At 46.4% G+C, this 15,769-nt stretch overlaps 1 protein-coding gene across 2 annotated transcripts in view; it reads left to right on the top strand.

Annotated features, from left to right (window-relative positions):
- The first annotated feature begins 365 nt into the window (after positions 1-365).
- MICU3 (mitochondrial calcium uptake 3) overlaps positions 366-15,769 on the top strand; it is a 101,901-nt gene continuing 86,497 nt past the window's right edge. For both annotated transcript variants that reach the window (XM_090036000.1, XM_090036001.1), the window contains exon 1: positions 366-715. In XM_090036000.1, the coding sequence (XP_089892126.1) occupies positions 434-715 (282 nt within the window). In that variant the 5' untranslated portion in view covers positions 366-433. The remainder of the gene's footprint in view (positions 716-15,769) is intronic.

The following is a 15,769-nucleotide window of genomic DNA, read 5'->3' on the forward strand; positions in this document are numbered from 1 at the left end:
CCTGTGGTCAGCCACTGACAGGCTCAGGAGGAGGCTGTGAGGAGCCCAGTCTACTGCTTGATATAGGGTGGCCAGCGTAAAGGCCAGTCTGGTTGTCCTCTATCGATATGAAACCCCACGCCTTTATGTCCTCTATTTCTGTCCTCAAGATTAAACTAGAGGACGTAAAGCCGTCCGCTTTCGTATCAGTTGAGGAGAGAGGACAACCGGACTGTCCTCTCTGATGGCTTGATGCCAACGTCAGACGGTAAAGGGGAAGGGAGGGTCACTGCGGACGGGGCTGGCACAGGCAGTTGGCCCCTCCTCGCCACCCTCCCCAGGGTGCCCACCCCGGGGGCCCGAGGCAGCTTGGCTTCTCGCCCCCCGCCCTTCCCGCCCGCGTCTCGCGAGGTTTGGGGACGACAGCGCCTGTCAGAGCGGCCGCGCCGGGGCCATGGCAGTCCTGCGGAGCCTCCTGCGCTGGCGCCGCTGGGGCGCCGCGGAGCGCGCCTGGCCCTTGTATGCGGGCTCGGGGCCGGGGCCGGGCTCGGGGCGCTGGCGCGGGGAGCTGGGCGCGGCGGCGGCGGGAGGCGCTCTCGCCTGCTATCTGGGCTACTGGCTGTACGAGCGGCGGCAGGAGCCCGCGCCGCCCCGCCGCGCCCCGCAGCGCCCCGCAGGCGCGGCCCGGCCCGGGGGGCTGCTGCCCGGGCCCGTGGCGGCCGCGGCCGGGCACACGGTAGGTGCGTGCGCCGCCCCGGGCTGGGGGAGCCGCGCTCCCAGGCGCCTGCCGCTGCCCTGTCCTGCACTGGTGTATCGGCAGCCGGCCTCCGCCTGGCCCCCGGGGCAAGGCCTGTGGGGCTAAAGCCACAGCTGGTTTCACTGGCATGGTGCGGTGTGTAGTGCCCTAGGCAATGGGGAGGACGCTGCCCTGCCTGGTAATGACCGGGGGTAATACGTGCCTGGTGGGCAAACACCCAGTGGATCCCAGCCCAGTTGTGGCCATGTGAAGCCGGCTGCATGTTTTTAGCCTTGTTTTCCCCATTGCGAGAGCCTAACTCGGCCCACTGGCTGACGGGTCAATTTTGATCCAAGTGGATCCCCCAAGGCCTGAGGCAAGCGCCCACACTTTCCTTCCTAGTGGATCTAAGGCACCGTTTTGACTGAAGGACTTCTTGTGTTGGAGGAGGGCCAGATTATAATATGGTGCATAGGAAGGCATTGGGTGTATTACACTCGTGTTGAGCAGGGCCCTTGGTGATGTTCTACCCATACGTTTAATGGTTAAGTGTACGGTAATGTCAAATGCAACATACTAGACTTGTGCGCATAATACCGCGGCAGTACCATTTTGGCAGGTATGCCACAAATCAGCTGTGTGCGCTCCCCAAAGACCACTCTTTCCCCCACCTGATCTGCTGCTGTGCTGTCTGCTTCCTGCCCTGATAAATCTCTTAACTGCATCACACCGTGCATCACAGTGTTTGTTATTGCTTCATTTGCTATGGATTTCATGCTGTTAAATTTATAAACTGCATCAGCGTGTAGCATCTTTCAGGCTCACCCTCTCATTTCTAACTGCATGCTAACTGTCAACTCTTTAACTCTCAGGTCCTCCCTTTAACCACTTCAGAAACAGTTAAGGGAAAGCTGCTGTCAAAGGACTGTCAGTCTCACAGCTGCTGTCTGCCCTCATTTTTAATGTTTTTCTAATTTCAGCCCGGACAACGACTGCTAGAAACCCTGAAAATGCCAGGAGTTAGGAGCTTGACAGTTTTATGGCTGATAATACCACAGCACTGGCACTCCTATAACCCAGTGGGGGCCAACTTTCTTAACAAGTGTCAGAAATTAGCCCTCCACCTTTCCTGAGTGCCACTCCTATTTCTTTCCCAAAATCCAGTCTGTTGTTCAGCTTTCTGCTCCCTGCCTTGTTCTGTCTGCCCAGCTACTGCTCTGTTTTCTCCTGCCTGCCTCATGCTCCCTGCCTGATCTTATGCTCTACTTTCTGTTTCCTGTCCCTATCTGACACCACACTGCCTGTCCCTTCCCGTCTGCCACATGCCACACACAGAGGCTTCTCATGCCATTTGTGGCACCTGTGCCAGAGGTCAGCATCCCTTGCTGTACAGGGTGTTCCTTAAGTAGACGATAGTCAGAGCTGCAGTATTAGCAGCCCTGACACGTACCAGTACCCCCATTTTCAAGGCTTCCAGTACCTGTCCTTGACCATTAGAAGCCTTGAAAGTGAAGAGAACGCTAGTCATTTTCAGGGCTGATAATGTGCTGACATCCCTGCATACTTAATGGATTTTGATTGTTTATGTTAAATTTAGATAAAGTCATTCTCCAGGTAAGCGCACAGGTTATTTGCAGTCCTCAGGCTAAGCACTTAAATGGAGTATGCTATAGTTGAATCCTGAAGCATAATGTCCTATGATATGGAAAAAATGCTACACAGCAATATGTTTGCTGTATCTAATATAATAAAGGGCTGGCTGGCTGTAATGATCTTGGAGCACTCTGATTGGTTACTGAAACAACCAATCAGAGTGCTCCAAGAGCATTCCAGACGAGGCAGTGCGGTGGAGTGCTGCCATGATGGCAGGGATGGAGGGGACAGAGTGGGGGGGCTGGCCTCACCCCTGGTCCTGTTCTCTGGAGGTGGCAGCAGTGCAGGGTACTGGCTGAGGGATGGCAAGGCAAGCTTCCCCCCGCAGCTTCTAGGAGGTGGCAGCGACACTGGGTAGTAGGTGGCAGTGCTCCCCTCCTGCTCCTCAGCAATTGGCTAGTAATGACATAAAGACATAATGCTGTATAAAGACAAACCATTATACAGTCGTTTTAAAATATAAAACCTAATCAGTAAGCATGATTAAGCAACAAACTATATTGTTATACAGCAAGACCTCATGAAAATCAGTGTTGCAAGTGGCCTGATTAATTTGCACAAAGGCCCACTATTTATTCAGTTATGTATTTTATAAAGGAATTGATTTGCTTTTTCATATTTATTTTGACTAATAGGCAGTTGTTGTACCCACCAGATTTAATGAGGTGTAACTCAAACTGTAATAATGTTTCTTATACACAAAGATACTATATTAAAAGAACATTAAGGGCAGCAATTAAGTCTTGTTCGGCTCCTCAGCTGGGGTGGAAGAGAGATAATTTATATAGAATTTAGCTGCCAAACTCCTAAGGAATTCTTGGGTCAGCTCACAGAGGTAGTGAAGGCTAAGGATGTGGTTGTCATGGGGGACTTGAATTTCCCGGACATCTGCTGGGAAGAGCAGTCAGCCAGGTCTGACCGCTCACGTAGGTTCTTAGACAGAGTGCAGGACCTCCATCTAGCCCAGGAGGTGCACAGCCCCACCAGGGGGGACGCCTTGTTGGACCTGGTGCTGGCCACGGGTGATGACCTGGTGAGGGGGCTGCGAGTGCTCAACCACCTGGGCGACAGCGATCATTGCCTGCTGGAATTCACCATCCAGCGCAAGGTGGCAAAGGCATGCAGTAAGGCAGCGGCCCTAGATTTTAGGAGGGCAGACCTCAACGAGCTAAGGAGGATAGTTGGAGAAGCGCTGAGGTCCCGGGGGGGAGGGGAGCCAGGTGTCCAAGGAGAGTGGTTGCTCCTTAAGGAGACGATCCTCCAAGCCCAAAGAAAGGTAATCCCAATGAGGATCAAAGGGAGCAGGAGAGCACACAAGCCTCTGTGGCTCACCAAAAGAATCCGGGAATGTTTCCTTGCTAAAAAGGAGGCTTATACCCAGCGGAAAGAAGGGGTCATCACCAGGGAGGGCTATTCTGTAGTTGCTCGGGGATGTAGGGGGGCAGTTAGGAAGGCCAAGGCAGAGATGGAACTGGGACCAGCTTCCCAGATTAAGGACAATAAGAAGTCTTTTTTTAAATAGGTAGGGGGTAAAAAGAAGGTCCTGGGTAATGTTGGGCCCTTGCAGGACAACATGGGTAACTTGGTCGTCACACCAGACGGCAAAGCTAACATGTTTAACGATTTCTTTGCCTCCGTCTTCCTAAGTAGGGACCAGAACAGCCACCTCCCTGCTGGGCCCCCCTCGGGCCCCGGGGGAGGCACACCTGGGCCACGGGTTAGCGAGGATTTAGTTAGGGAGCTTCTGGAGGGGTTGGACGTATTCAAGTCAGCCAGCCTGGATGATCTCCACCCTAGAGTTCTAAAGGAACTGGCCGGGGTCATTGCAAGTCTCCTGGCACAACTTTATGAGCACTCGTGGTGCTCTGGTGAGGTACCGGAGGACTGGAAGAGGGCCAACGTGGTCCCCATCTTCAAAAAAGGCAGGAAGGAGGACCCGGGAAACTATAGGCTGGTTAGTCTCACCTCGATCCTAGGCAAGCTGTCTGAGAAAATTATGCTGGCACACATCCAGGAGGGGCCAGCAGGAGACTGCATGCTTAGGGGCAACCAACACAGGTTCATCAGTGGCAGGTCCTGTCAGACCAACCTGGTGGCCTTTTACGATCAGATCACCAGATCATTAGACTCAGGGGTAGCAGTGGATATAGTCTTCCTGGACTTCCGGAAGGCTTTTGACACTGTCTCTCACCCTGTTCTCATCAAGAAACTGGGGGTCTGTGGTATAGACACCCACACAGTCAAATGGGTCGCCAACTGGCTGGAGGGCCGCACCCAGAGGATGGTAGTGGATGCGTCCTTCTCAACCTGGAAGGACGTGGGCAGTGGGTTCCGCAGGGCTTGGTCCTCGGGCCCGCCCTGTTCAACATCTTCATCAGCGATTTGGATGAGGGGGTAAAAAGCACCCTGTTCAAATTTGCTGATGACACTAAGATGTGGGGGGATGTGGGTACATTGGAAGGATGCAACAGGCTACAATCAGACCTCGACAGGTTACAAGAGTGGGCGGACGAGAATAGGATGGGTTTCAACACAGACAAGTGCAAGGTGATGCTCCTCGGGAGGAACAACCGGCACCATACCTACAGGTTGGGGAACTCCCCTTTTATCAGCATGGAGGCGGAAAGGGATCTGGGGGTCATCATTGACTCCAAGATGAACATGGGTCGGCAGTGTGGAGAGGCAGTCAGGAAGGCCAACCGCGCCTTGGCATGCATCCACAGATGCATCTCACGCAGGTCCAAGGAGGTGATCCTCCCCCTCTATGTGGCACTGGTCAGGCTGCAGCTGGAGTATTGCGTCCAATTCTGGGCGCTGCACTTCAAGAGGGATGTCGACAGCATGGAGAGGGTCCAGAGGAGGGCCACTCGTATGATCAGGGGACAACAGGGCAGGCCCTATGAGGACAGGCTGTGGGACCTGAACCTGTTCAGCCTCCAAAAGAGAAGGCTGAGGGGGGATCTTGTGGCCTGTTATAAACTAGTCAGGGGGGATCAGCAGGCATTGGGGAAGTCACCGTTTCCCCGAGCACCGCCAGGAGTGACCAGGAATAACGGTCAGAAGCTGGCAGAGGGTAGATTTAGGTTAGATATCAGGAGGCGCTACTTCACAGTCAGGGCGGCTAGGGTCTGGAACCAGCTACCAAGAGAAGTGGTGCAGGCTCCTACCCTGGGGGTGTTTAAGAGGAGGTTAGATGAACATCTTGCTGGGGTCATTTGACCCCAGTATTCTTTCCTGCCATGGCAGGGGGTCGGACTAGATGATCTGCTCAGGTCCCTTCCGACCCTACAAACTATGAAACTATGAAACTATGAAAGGACACCTGGTTCTGATGGAGGATTTTAATCATCAGGACATGTGCTGGGAGAGAAACACAGCAGTGCACAAGCAGTCCAGTAAATTCTTTGTCTGCTCTGGGGATAATTTTTTTGTACAAATGGTCAACTTGGAAGAAAGGTCTAAAGGTCTACTCAACTTGCTGCTCACAAACAGGGAAGGATTGGTTGAGAATGCGAAGGTGGAAGGTAACTTGGGTGACAGTGATCATGATGTGATAGAGTTTAAGATCCTAACAGAAGAAAGGAAAGAGCAGCAGAATAAGGACACTAGATTTCAGAAAGGCAGACTATAACAAACTCAGGAATCGGTGGGCAGAATCCCCTGGGAAGCAAACCTGAGGAAAGATGGAAAGAGTCCAAGAGAGCTGGCTGTACTTTAAGGAGGCCCTTTTAAGAGTGTAGGAACAAGCTATCCAGACGCAACAGAAGAACGGGAAGTGTAACAGGAGGCCAGCCTGGCTAGACAGAAATCTCTTCAATGAGTTGAAACTCACAAAGGAATCCTAGGAAAAGTAGAAAGTTGGTCATAGTACTAGGAAAGAGCATAGGAGTATCTTATGGGCGTGCAGGTAAAAAATTAGGAAAGCCAAGGCACAATTTGAGATGCAACTGGCAAGGGACATAAAAGGTAATTAAAGGGATTCTACAAATATGTCAAAAGTAAGGGGAAGACCAAAGAAACAATAGATTCCCTACAGAATGCAGAAGGAAACCTAGTTCCAAATAATGCAGAGAAGGCTTAGGTACTAAATGCCTCTTACCTCAGTCTTCACAAATAGGGGCTGCTATCAGATGACAAGTGCAGTTGACAGCAAAGATACAGAAGGAGACAAACAGCCAAGAGTAGTAAAACAACATATTAGGGATTAGAGAAGATAGATGCTTTTAAATCAGCAGGACCAGATATGGAATGCACCCTAGGATACGGAAGAAATTGCCTGAGGTAATTTTAGAGCCATAAGCTATCCTCTTTGAGAACTCATGGAGGTTAAGTGAGGTCCTGGATGATTGAAAAAGGGCAAATATGATGCCCATCTTTAAGAAAGGGAACAAGGGAGACCTGGTGAGTTAGAGACCAGGTAGCTTAACCTTGATACCTGGAAAGAACATGGAGCAGGTCCTGAAGAAACCTATTGTGGTGTTGTGGATGTTGGGGGGGATTCATCAAGAGCAAGTCATGTCTGACCAACCTGATTTCCTTCTGTGATAAGGTAACAGACTCTGTGGATGGAAGGAGAGCAGTGGATATGATATATCTTGTCTTTCGCAAGGCTTCCAACACTGTGTGCTATGACATTCCCATTAGCAAACTAAGGAAATACAGACGAGGCAGAAGTACTAAGGTTAGATAGATACGTAACTGCTTGGATCATCATACTCAATGAGCAGACTTCAATGGCTCAATATTTAGTGGGAGGAGGTATCAAGTTGCCTTCCCTAGGTGTCTGACCTGGGTCCAGTATTGTTTAGTATCTTCATTAATGATTTGGACGATGGAATCAGTGCATGCTTAGCAAATTTTTTGATGACACCAAGGTGGGAAAAGATTTTGAGAAATGGAAACAAGCTTAGTGGTGCGTTCATTTGTTAGTCCATTCCTCTTTTTTTGTCTTGATTGAGCTGAAAGCCTTCCAGTTCCGTTCACAAGAAGCTGCTGTTGGTGGAATGCTTTAGATCCTTAAAGCAATCATGGACAACAGTCGGATGTTACAGTAGCCTTTCCACCATGTGAGAGGAGACATATTCTCTGCTGCCTGCCAAATGATGTCTTTGCTCCAGCGTTTTCTTTTGCATGGTACTTGGCAATGTCTGTCATCACGGCCATTTTGTTGATGTTGGGGACACTCTTAGCTACTTCCATAATTGTATTGAGAGCATTAGATAATTCATCTTCTCATAAATGCTGTCTTCTGTGTTGAGGATCCAAAAGGTTTGCTGCCTGATGAACTGGATGAGAGCAAAACTCAGATCTCTTAGTAAACATTTATTTTACAACTACTTCTTTTGGATAGAGGTGAAGGAAGGTAAAAGATAATTAGATTTTCATTCTGTTGTCTGAATATCTTTGGAATATTTGAAAGGCTTGGTGTATCTCCTTCAAGTTTCTTGATAGCCACTGAAACTGGTAGTAGCAAATTGAATGCTCCTTGAACTCGAATCCAGAACTCATCATTGTCGAGAATCTGCTTCTGAATGTTCATGGGAATAATCTGGGATACTGTGTTTGTATTGAAGCACACTGCAAACAGTTCTTCGTGTACAACAAACTTTGTAGCAGAGCCCCATCTAGTTTCTCCTGGCAATAAAGGTGCCCTTTCCTTCCCCTGCTTCTCTTTCTGTAAATTCTTCAAAGTCTGATTAGCAACATGATGATTGTTGAATACTTTCACAGTGGCTTTGCAGTTTGCCAATATTGTCTTTACTGTATTCGCCAATTAGATGAATTCATAATTTGATTTTTGGTTTGGATTATTATGTGAGTGTATTTACCCTCCTGTTTACAAATCAATAAAACATATATGTACTCTCTCACATGCTTCCTAGGCATAATCACCTGAAAAACATTAATTACAACTCTGAAACTGCCAAGCTTGCCTAATATTGTACTGGTATCCAGGCATTGTTACTAATGAATTTTATGAAACAATGAATTTTTTGAAATGGAAAATTTCCCATGGAAAAATTAAGCGCTGGAAAATTTTCCAGAAAATGTACTACCACACATCTCTGTGGTTTAGACAGGGATCATTCTGCCTTGACCGGGTGACCTCCTGATGTCCCTCCCCACCTCATTTTTCTGTTACTCTATAATTATGGTAGCATTAGAGTGGAGTTTCTCAAACTTTCTTACTGCATACCTCCTTCCAGATTTGCCAGCTGCCCATGTACCCCTAAAAACATATATTTTAACCCCTTGCATGCCAACTATTATACTGAAAATTAAGTCTGCCATACACTATTTCTCCCACATACCCTCAGAGATGTCTTGTGTACCATACGCCAGGGATGCATGTACCACAGTTTGGGAACCCCTGTGTTGGGAACCCCAATATTATGGCTCCAAAGGTTCAGGAACTTTGCAAGAGGCAAAGATTTCTTAGTGTGATATCTTTTATTGGACCAACCATATAGTTGGAATAGAATTCAATGAGCTTCATCAGGTCTGAACAGCAAAACCTTATGCTTATGCTGTTGACTATGTTGTGCTGGCTTTTACAGACAACAGTCAGTTAGGGTTTGACTTCTGACCTTGCTTATCTGTTTTTCTGGACTGTGGCTGTTTGGAATTTCCTCTTGGCTTTGGTAACTTGACTCTAGAACTCTGACTTGGCCCGTACCCTTGACTGTTCCTGGAATTACCCCTTTCTTTGAGTACCTGGGACTCCACTTCTGGATTCTGCCTTTCCCCAGTGGCCTAACCACTGGATCTTGCAGCCTATGACTTTACTGATAGTAAAGGTTCTTACAACTACTTTTTTAATATCAATACAAACTTAAATATTCTTAGAGTATGTGTCACTGTGTTGAAAGAGTATGTGTCAATCCTTTGAAAATTGGTGCCTCTTTCTGTCATCATAGATTCATAGATTCATAGATTCATAGATGCTAGGGTCGGAAGGGACCTCAATAGATCATCGAGTCCGACCCCCTGCATAAGCAGGAAAGAGTGCTGGGCCTACATTACCCCAGCTAGATACACATCCAACCTTCTCTTGAATACCCCCAGGGTAGGGGAGAGCACCACCTCCCTTGGGAGCCTGTTCCAGACCTTGGCCACTCGAACTGTGAAGAAGTTCCTCCTAATATCCAATCTAAATCTGCTCTCCTCTAGCTTGTGGCCATTATTTCTTGTAACCCCCGGGGGCGCCTTGGTGAATAAATACTCACCAATTCCCTTCTGTGCCCCCCTGACGAACTTATAGGCAGCCACCAGGTCGCCTCTCAACCTTCTCTTGCGGAGGCTGAAAAGGTCCAGTTTCTCTAATCTCTCCTCGTAGGGCTTGGCCTGCAGGCCCTTAACCATACGAGTGGCCCTTCTCTGGACCCTCTCCAGGTTATCCGCATCCTTCTTGAAGTGCGGCGCCCAGAATTGCACGCAGTACTCCAGCTGCGGTCTGACCAGCGCCCGATAGAGGGGAAGTATCACCTCCTTGGACCTATTTGTCATGCATCTGCTGATGCACGATAAAGTGCCATTGGCTTTTCTGATGGTTTCGTCACACTGCCGACTCATGTTCATCTTGGAGTCCACTAGGACTCCAAGATCCCTTTCCACTTCCGTGCCACCCAGCAGGTCATTTCCTAGGCTGTAGGTGTGCTGGACATTTTTCCTCCCTAGATGCAGCACTTTGCATTTCTCCTTGTTGAACTGCATTCTGTTGTTTTCTGCCCACTTGTCTAACCTGTCCAGGTCTGCTTGCAGCTGTTCCCTGCCCTCCGGCGTGTCCACTTCGCCCCATAGCTTAGTGTCATCTGCAAACTTGGACAGAGTACATTTCACCCCCTCGTCCAAGTCGCTGATGAAGACATTAAAGAGTATCGGACCAAGCACCGAGCCCTGCGGGACCCCACTGCCCACACTCTTCCAGGTTGAAACCGACCCATCCACCACAACTCTCTGGGTTCGACCCTCCAGCCAATTCTCCACCCACCGGACTGTGCAGTAATCCAAGTCACAGCCCCTTAACTTGTTCACCAGTATGGGGTGGGATACCGTATCAAAGGCCTTCCTGAAGTCCAAGTATACGACATCCACCCCTCCTCCTGCGTCGAGGCGTTTTGTGACCTGGTCATAAAAAGAGACTAGATTGGTCAGGCACGATCTACCTGCCACGAACCCGTGCTGGTTTCCCCTCAGCATAATTTGTCCTGCCGGGCTCTCACAAATGTGAGCCTTGATGATTTTCTCAAAGATTTTGCCAAGGATGGAGGTGAGACTGACTGGCCTATAGTTACCCGGGTCCTCCTTCCTCCCCTTCTTGAAAATGGGAACCACATTGGCCCTTTTCCAGTCCTCCGGGACTTGACCCGTGCGCCACGAGCATTCAAATATTCCCGCCAGTGGCTCTGCAATGATGTCGGCCAGTGCCTTCAGTACCCTCGGATGGAGCTCATCCGGGCCTGCCGACTTAAAGGCATCCAGTTCCTCCAAGTGACCCTGCACCACCTCAGGGTCCACGCATGGAAGTCTGGTGCCTTGCTGCTGCCTCCCTACACTCCCAGTGAGAGACTTGTCATGCCTCTCACTTAGGAACACTGAGGCGAAGAACTCGTTGAGGAGTTCAGCCTTGTCCCCTCTGTCCGTCACCAATTGTTTCTGCCCATTTAGCAGGGGTCCTATTCCTCCCTGTGCCTTCCTTTTACTCCCTATATATCTAAAAAACAATTTCTTATTGTCTTTTACTTGGGTTGCCATCCTCAGCTCCATGGTAGCTTTGGCCTGTCTAACTGCCTCCCTACAAGCACGAGCAGAAGAGGTATATATATATGATGGCATAAAGTTTTTCTGTTGAATTTGTTACAGGTATCTGTTGAGCCCTCCTTCTCCTCATCTTCTCCAGCCCATTTTCCCCACAATATTTCAGAATCAAGGTGAAATAATGCGTTCAGACCTGCAGTTTTTTGCACCCATCAGTTTGGCTGTTGGGTGATTGTTTACTATTGACAGAGCTCTCTACAAGTTCATGAGTTTTTTGCATTGTATGAGAAACTTTGCCCTAGAAAGACTGACTTCTTTGATATGGGACAGCTTGCTTATTTAAGCAATGTAGAGCAATATTGACCCTTTAGGTTTATACCTTAGAAGATTCTGGATGCCATGCTACTCCTGAAACACTCTGGTGAAAGTTTGACTTGCATAATTTTCACCTCATTTGTGCATGTATCTGTGATACCTTATGTCACATTCAGGTACTGTCTGACTTCATCTTCTAATGCCATATAGGATAACTCTTCAAGATGCCTCTTTTCCTGTTTGTCCTCCATCAGAGACATGACTCTGACATAATCCTAAAATTTTTGGAGCCTTTGTTGGAATCAGTATCAGAGTGCTTACTTTACATACCACATTCCTATCAAAATGGTCTTTCTTGTGACTGTTACCTTATTACAAAATGTCAATGAACTGCAAGCTTCATACCACTTTCAGTCCTTCGAAGGACAAGGGACAGATTCTAGGAATTCAGCCTGATGGTTGAATCCAGGGTCTAGGAATTCAGCCTGAGCTACTTTAATTACTAGTATTGTTTGTGAAGCATCATTCAGTGCCAGAATAAGAAGTTGCATACTTTGAATGTTGTGGAGCTTTTTCATAGAACGACCATCGTTTCCTTAATAGAACAAAGTATTTCAGACTGCATCTTGATGACTAAGTCCAGCGTCTGAGGCAATATTATTTCATTGTAGTGAATTTCCAAGTAGATTACATGGCATATTTCCACTGTGCAAAATGTCTGTGTTTCCTTCAAATGCCAAGGGAAACTCTTTCAGGGCAAGTGCAATATCTGTCTTCTTCAGTAAGCTGCTGGTTCAGCTGCCTTCTTCAGGAATCAGCTATATAGAGCAACCCACTAACTCTCTTTTTTAAACATTATACAGTTGACATGACAGTTGGGTCAGATGTCAAATTTGGAAAAGCAGTACAGCAGTCACTGAAACTCTCCCCTCCTTGTCCAATAGGATACTGCTTGACAGTCAGCAGAAAGGGATCTGTGCTGACGTATTCGAAGAAAAAAGAACCATTATTTATTCTTCAGTAAGTGAACTTCTTCAAGATGTTGTCAGTGTAGCTCTCATGGTTCGATTTCTGTTTCCTTTTTAAGAATCCTCCACAGTACAGACCTTGAAGTACAAAAGGCCTCCAGGAAGATTGAGACTACTCTGCCCTCAGAGTCTTCAAAGAGAAAGACAAAGATAGGTAAGCATTCAAGGCTCCTATGGACATTGCTATTAAAACAAATAGTGGTCTCATGCACAAGGTGCATATACACACGTAATAGGATGGATATAGACTACCTCTTGTACTACTGTAGGGTAAATAGTTCTTCTATATGAGCTCTAAATAAATTATTTAATGCTAATATTTTTATTTTTATTTTTTTTTAGAATAGATATCATTTGAGCTAAACACTCATTTCATGAGGATGTCCCACATAAAAGTCTGCTGTGAACAAGACCTTCTTCACAATATTTTAAGTACATTACAGCTTGTTATGCTTATAAATATTTTTTATAGAACAATGTCCTTCACTCACAGTTAAGAGGGAACAACTAATGGCTTTTGGCTGCACATCTTAGTAGTCTTTGCTAGAAATATAACTTTTCCAAGCATCAAAATAGTTTTGTCTACTTTGGGATTTTCCCACAACTAAGAATTTGATGTTTAACCTTTTGGCCACCCAGCATGAAGACAAAATTATACTACTTTTATCTACGTGGAAGCGTATTAAATAAGCCTGAAGCCAAATATAAACCAAGGAAGCTAAGTACAGCACTGCTTTGAAACCCTTTTTATTTTAATAATTTTCACAAAATCTCATTGATTGTAGACAGATTACTTTTCAAGAAGAATTTCAAAGAAACCTGCTTTTTAAAACTATATTGTTAAAAGACTAATTTATTATAACATAATGAATATTTGACTGCAAGCAAAAGATACTTCCTAGTAGCAAATAGTAGCCTCTTTAACTGAAAGCACATACTAGTCTCCTTTTTCTTTATGTCAGTTGAAAAAAGTAAAAGGTATACTGATGTGATATAGAACAGCATAGCAGTTCCATACCCCATGTGGAAATGGCATATGATAGTGTATTTTTTTCTTGCCTTATATAAATAGAGTGTAATCCATTTCATGTTATCCTTTGTAGATGTTTTTAGGGTGCTGAAAGTTAAAGTATTGTTCTGGGTTTAGATAATTGATTGTTTCAGGTTACCTCTCTAGAGCTTTATCACCTTGTAGGCATCAGTTTTCCTAATTTTCTAACAGCAAATCCTTTATCTGGCATTTAACCTTGTCTCCATGGGAAAACTAGATCTTTTGCCACAGAGTGAAACTTTTGAATTAGTGACCGAGTGTAACATGAAACTAACACTTGGCATTGAACCTTTCCTTTGTGTTGCATATAGGAAGGATAATGATGTCATTTATTACCTGAACAATCTATTTCCATTCAATCTGAGCTGTAGTATTTAAGTGCTACTTTCAAATGTATTGAAGTTTTACAAATACAGGAGGAGTTATTTTTTTTACTGTCAGAGTATAAAATGGTATCCTGGTTTACAATATATTAAAGATGGTACAGAGTTGTTTTACTGACCCACCTGTTTACTGAGATCAAATAGTTCTCATTATAACAAGCTCAGTGATATAAAGGGCTGAGCATCCCTCTTTACTCAGAGGGACAGATAAGAGGCCTAAAGGGAGAAGCCTCAAGTTAAACCAGCTTGGGTAAAATTATACGGAAATTTTTTCATGGGAACAGTTTTGTTCAAGGTTCTGAGACATGTCTATTCTGTTTATCACCAAAGAAGACAGATAAACTGCAGGAAAGGAATGAGTTTGAAAGAGATGTGAACAGTCTACATAAAATAACTTCCATCACGCTCCCAAACCATTTACAAATTTGCTCAGCTTGGGATATGAGTACATGATACTATTCAAGTGAGAGATACAGGCAACCCCTGCTTAACAGTGTTTTGCTTAATGCTATTTCACTATAATGCTCATTTTAAATTAATAACTGATTTCACTTAGCACACAGCGAGTTTCGTTATAACACTTTGTCCAATGGCGGGCTTTCACCCCAAAACTCTGCCCCTATTTGGGGTAGAGGCTTGTCTCTGTTGTTCTATGTTTTTTGTCAATCTCTGGTGGTCATCGCCTTGTCTGAGCGGTTTTCTCTTTTTTTTTCTTTCTTACTCTATCTTCTGCACCAAGACAGTTGTAGCACCTTAGCTAGCAGGCTGAAGTCCACCGCAACGTCTTGCTGGTCTCTCCCACATGTCCATGATCTCACCTGCCACGACTTGTTGTTATGGGAGAAAATAGAATGCTGGGGTGTGTGGGTTTTGACGCTTTCACTCTTGAAATTTGTCTTAGTGTAATGAGAGCTCCATCAACCCCTACACCCTTGGCCATTCCACCAGGTGTTAATTCAGTAGTCTCGACAATCTGCCTCCGAGCAGTACAAATGCTCTGTGGGTCTCTAGATCTGGCCAATCAATAGCCCCCAATAGGTCCAGTTGTACTTCACTCGGCTTGGAGCCTTGCACAGACCTGCCATTAATCCTAGCCAGTTCTTTTACTGACCTATTGTCTTGATAGTTGCAAATGCAGTATCTATCTGGGATGACTTCCCTCTCACTCTAACAAAAAGGAGAATGAAAACAAACTGGCACTTCTCCTGCCCTTATATTCCCAACCTTATGGTACCCTTTTTCTTCAGCCCTGCCATTAGGGTCTTTACAGTACCTTCAAACTGCCCCGGGGCAGTTTCAGTTTCTTTCCAGGTGTTTCCTTCAGGGTTTGTTCCCCTAGCAGCTCCCTCCACTTCTGCTTCTCTTAAACCTTATTGCCATTGCATTCTCAGTGCCTTTGGCTATCCCTGCCGTCTCTCTGCTTGAGTCAGCTGCTTTCAGTTTCTGGTGTTCCCTTTTTGCCTGCCCTGACTCTCCTTTTATCCTGGAGTTCTGGCTGACTCCCCTCCCCTCCTGAAACACCGGGTGAGGAAGGAGCCCTGCGGACGTCTTTGCAATTCAGGTGGGACCAATTTACTTCTCTGGGGCTCTTCTCTTTCCTCACATACTCACAGTTGCCATCTTGGGTCATTTAAAAGCAATTGCGGTCACCATCTTGGGTCATCAGATGCTTGCAGTTTCGCTTAACTTGCATTTTGCTTAACGCTTGGTTTTTCAGGAACCAATTAAAAGCGCTAAGAGGGGGTTGCCTTTAGTGAGTTTCATTTACTATGGGATAATTGCAGCTACACAACAGTTACTGTAAAAACTAAACTGTTTCATTTGTTTCCGTTTCATTACCATGGGATAATGGCAGGCACAGGAACCG

Source organism: Crocodylus siamensis, chromosome 2 (genome assembly GCF_052110815.1).
Source record: "Crocodylus siamensis isolate JL-2025a chromosome 2, ASM5211081v1, whole genome shotgun sequence".
Taxonomy (NCBI): domain Eukaryota; kingdom Metazoa; phylum Chordata; order Crocodylia; family Crocodylidae; genus Crocodylus; species Crocodylus siamensis.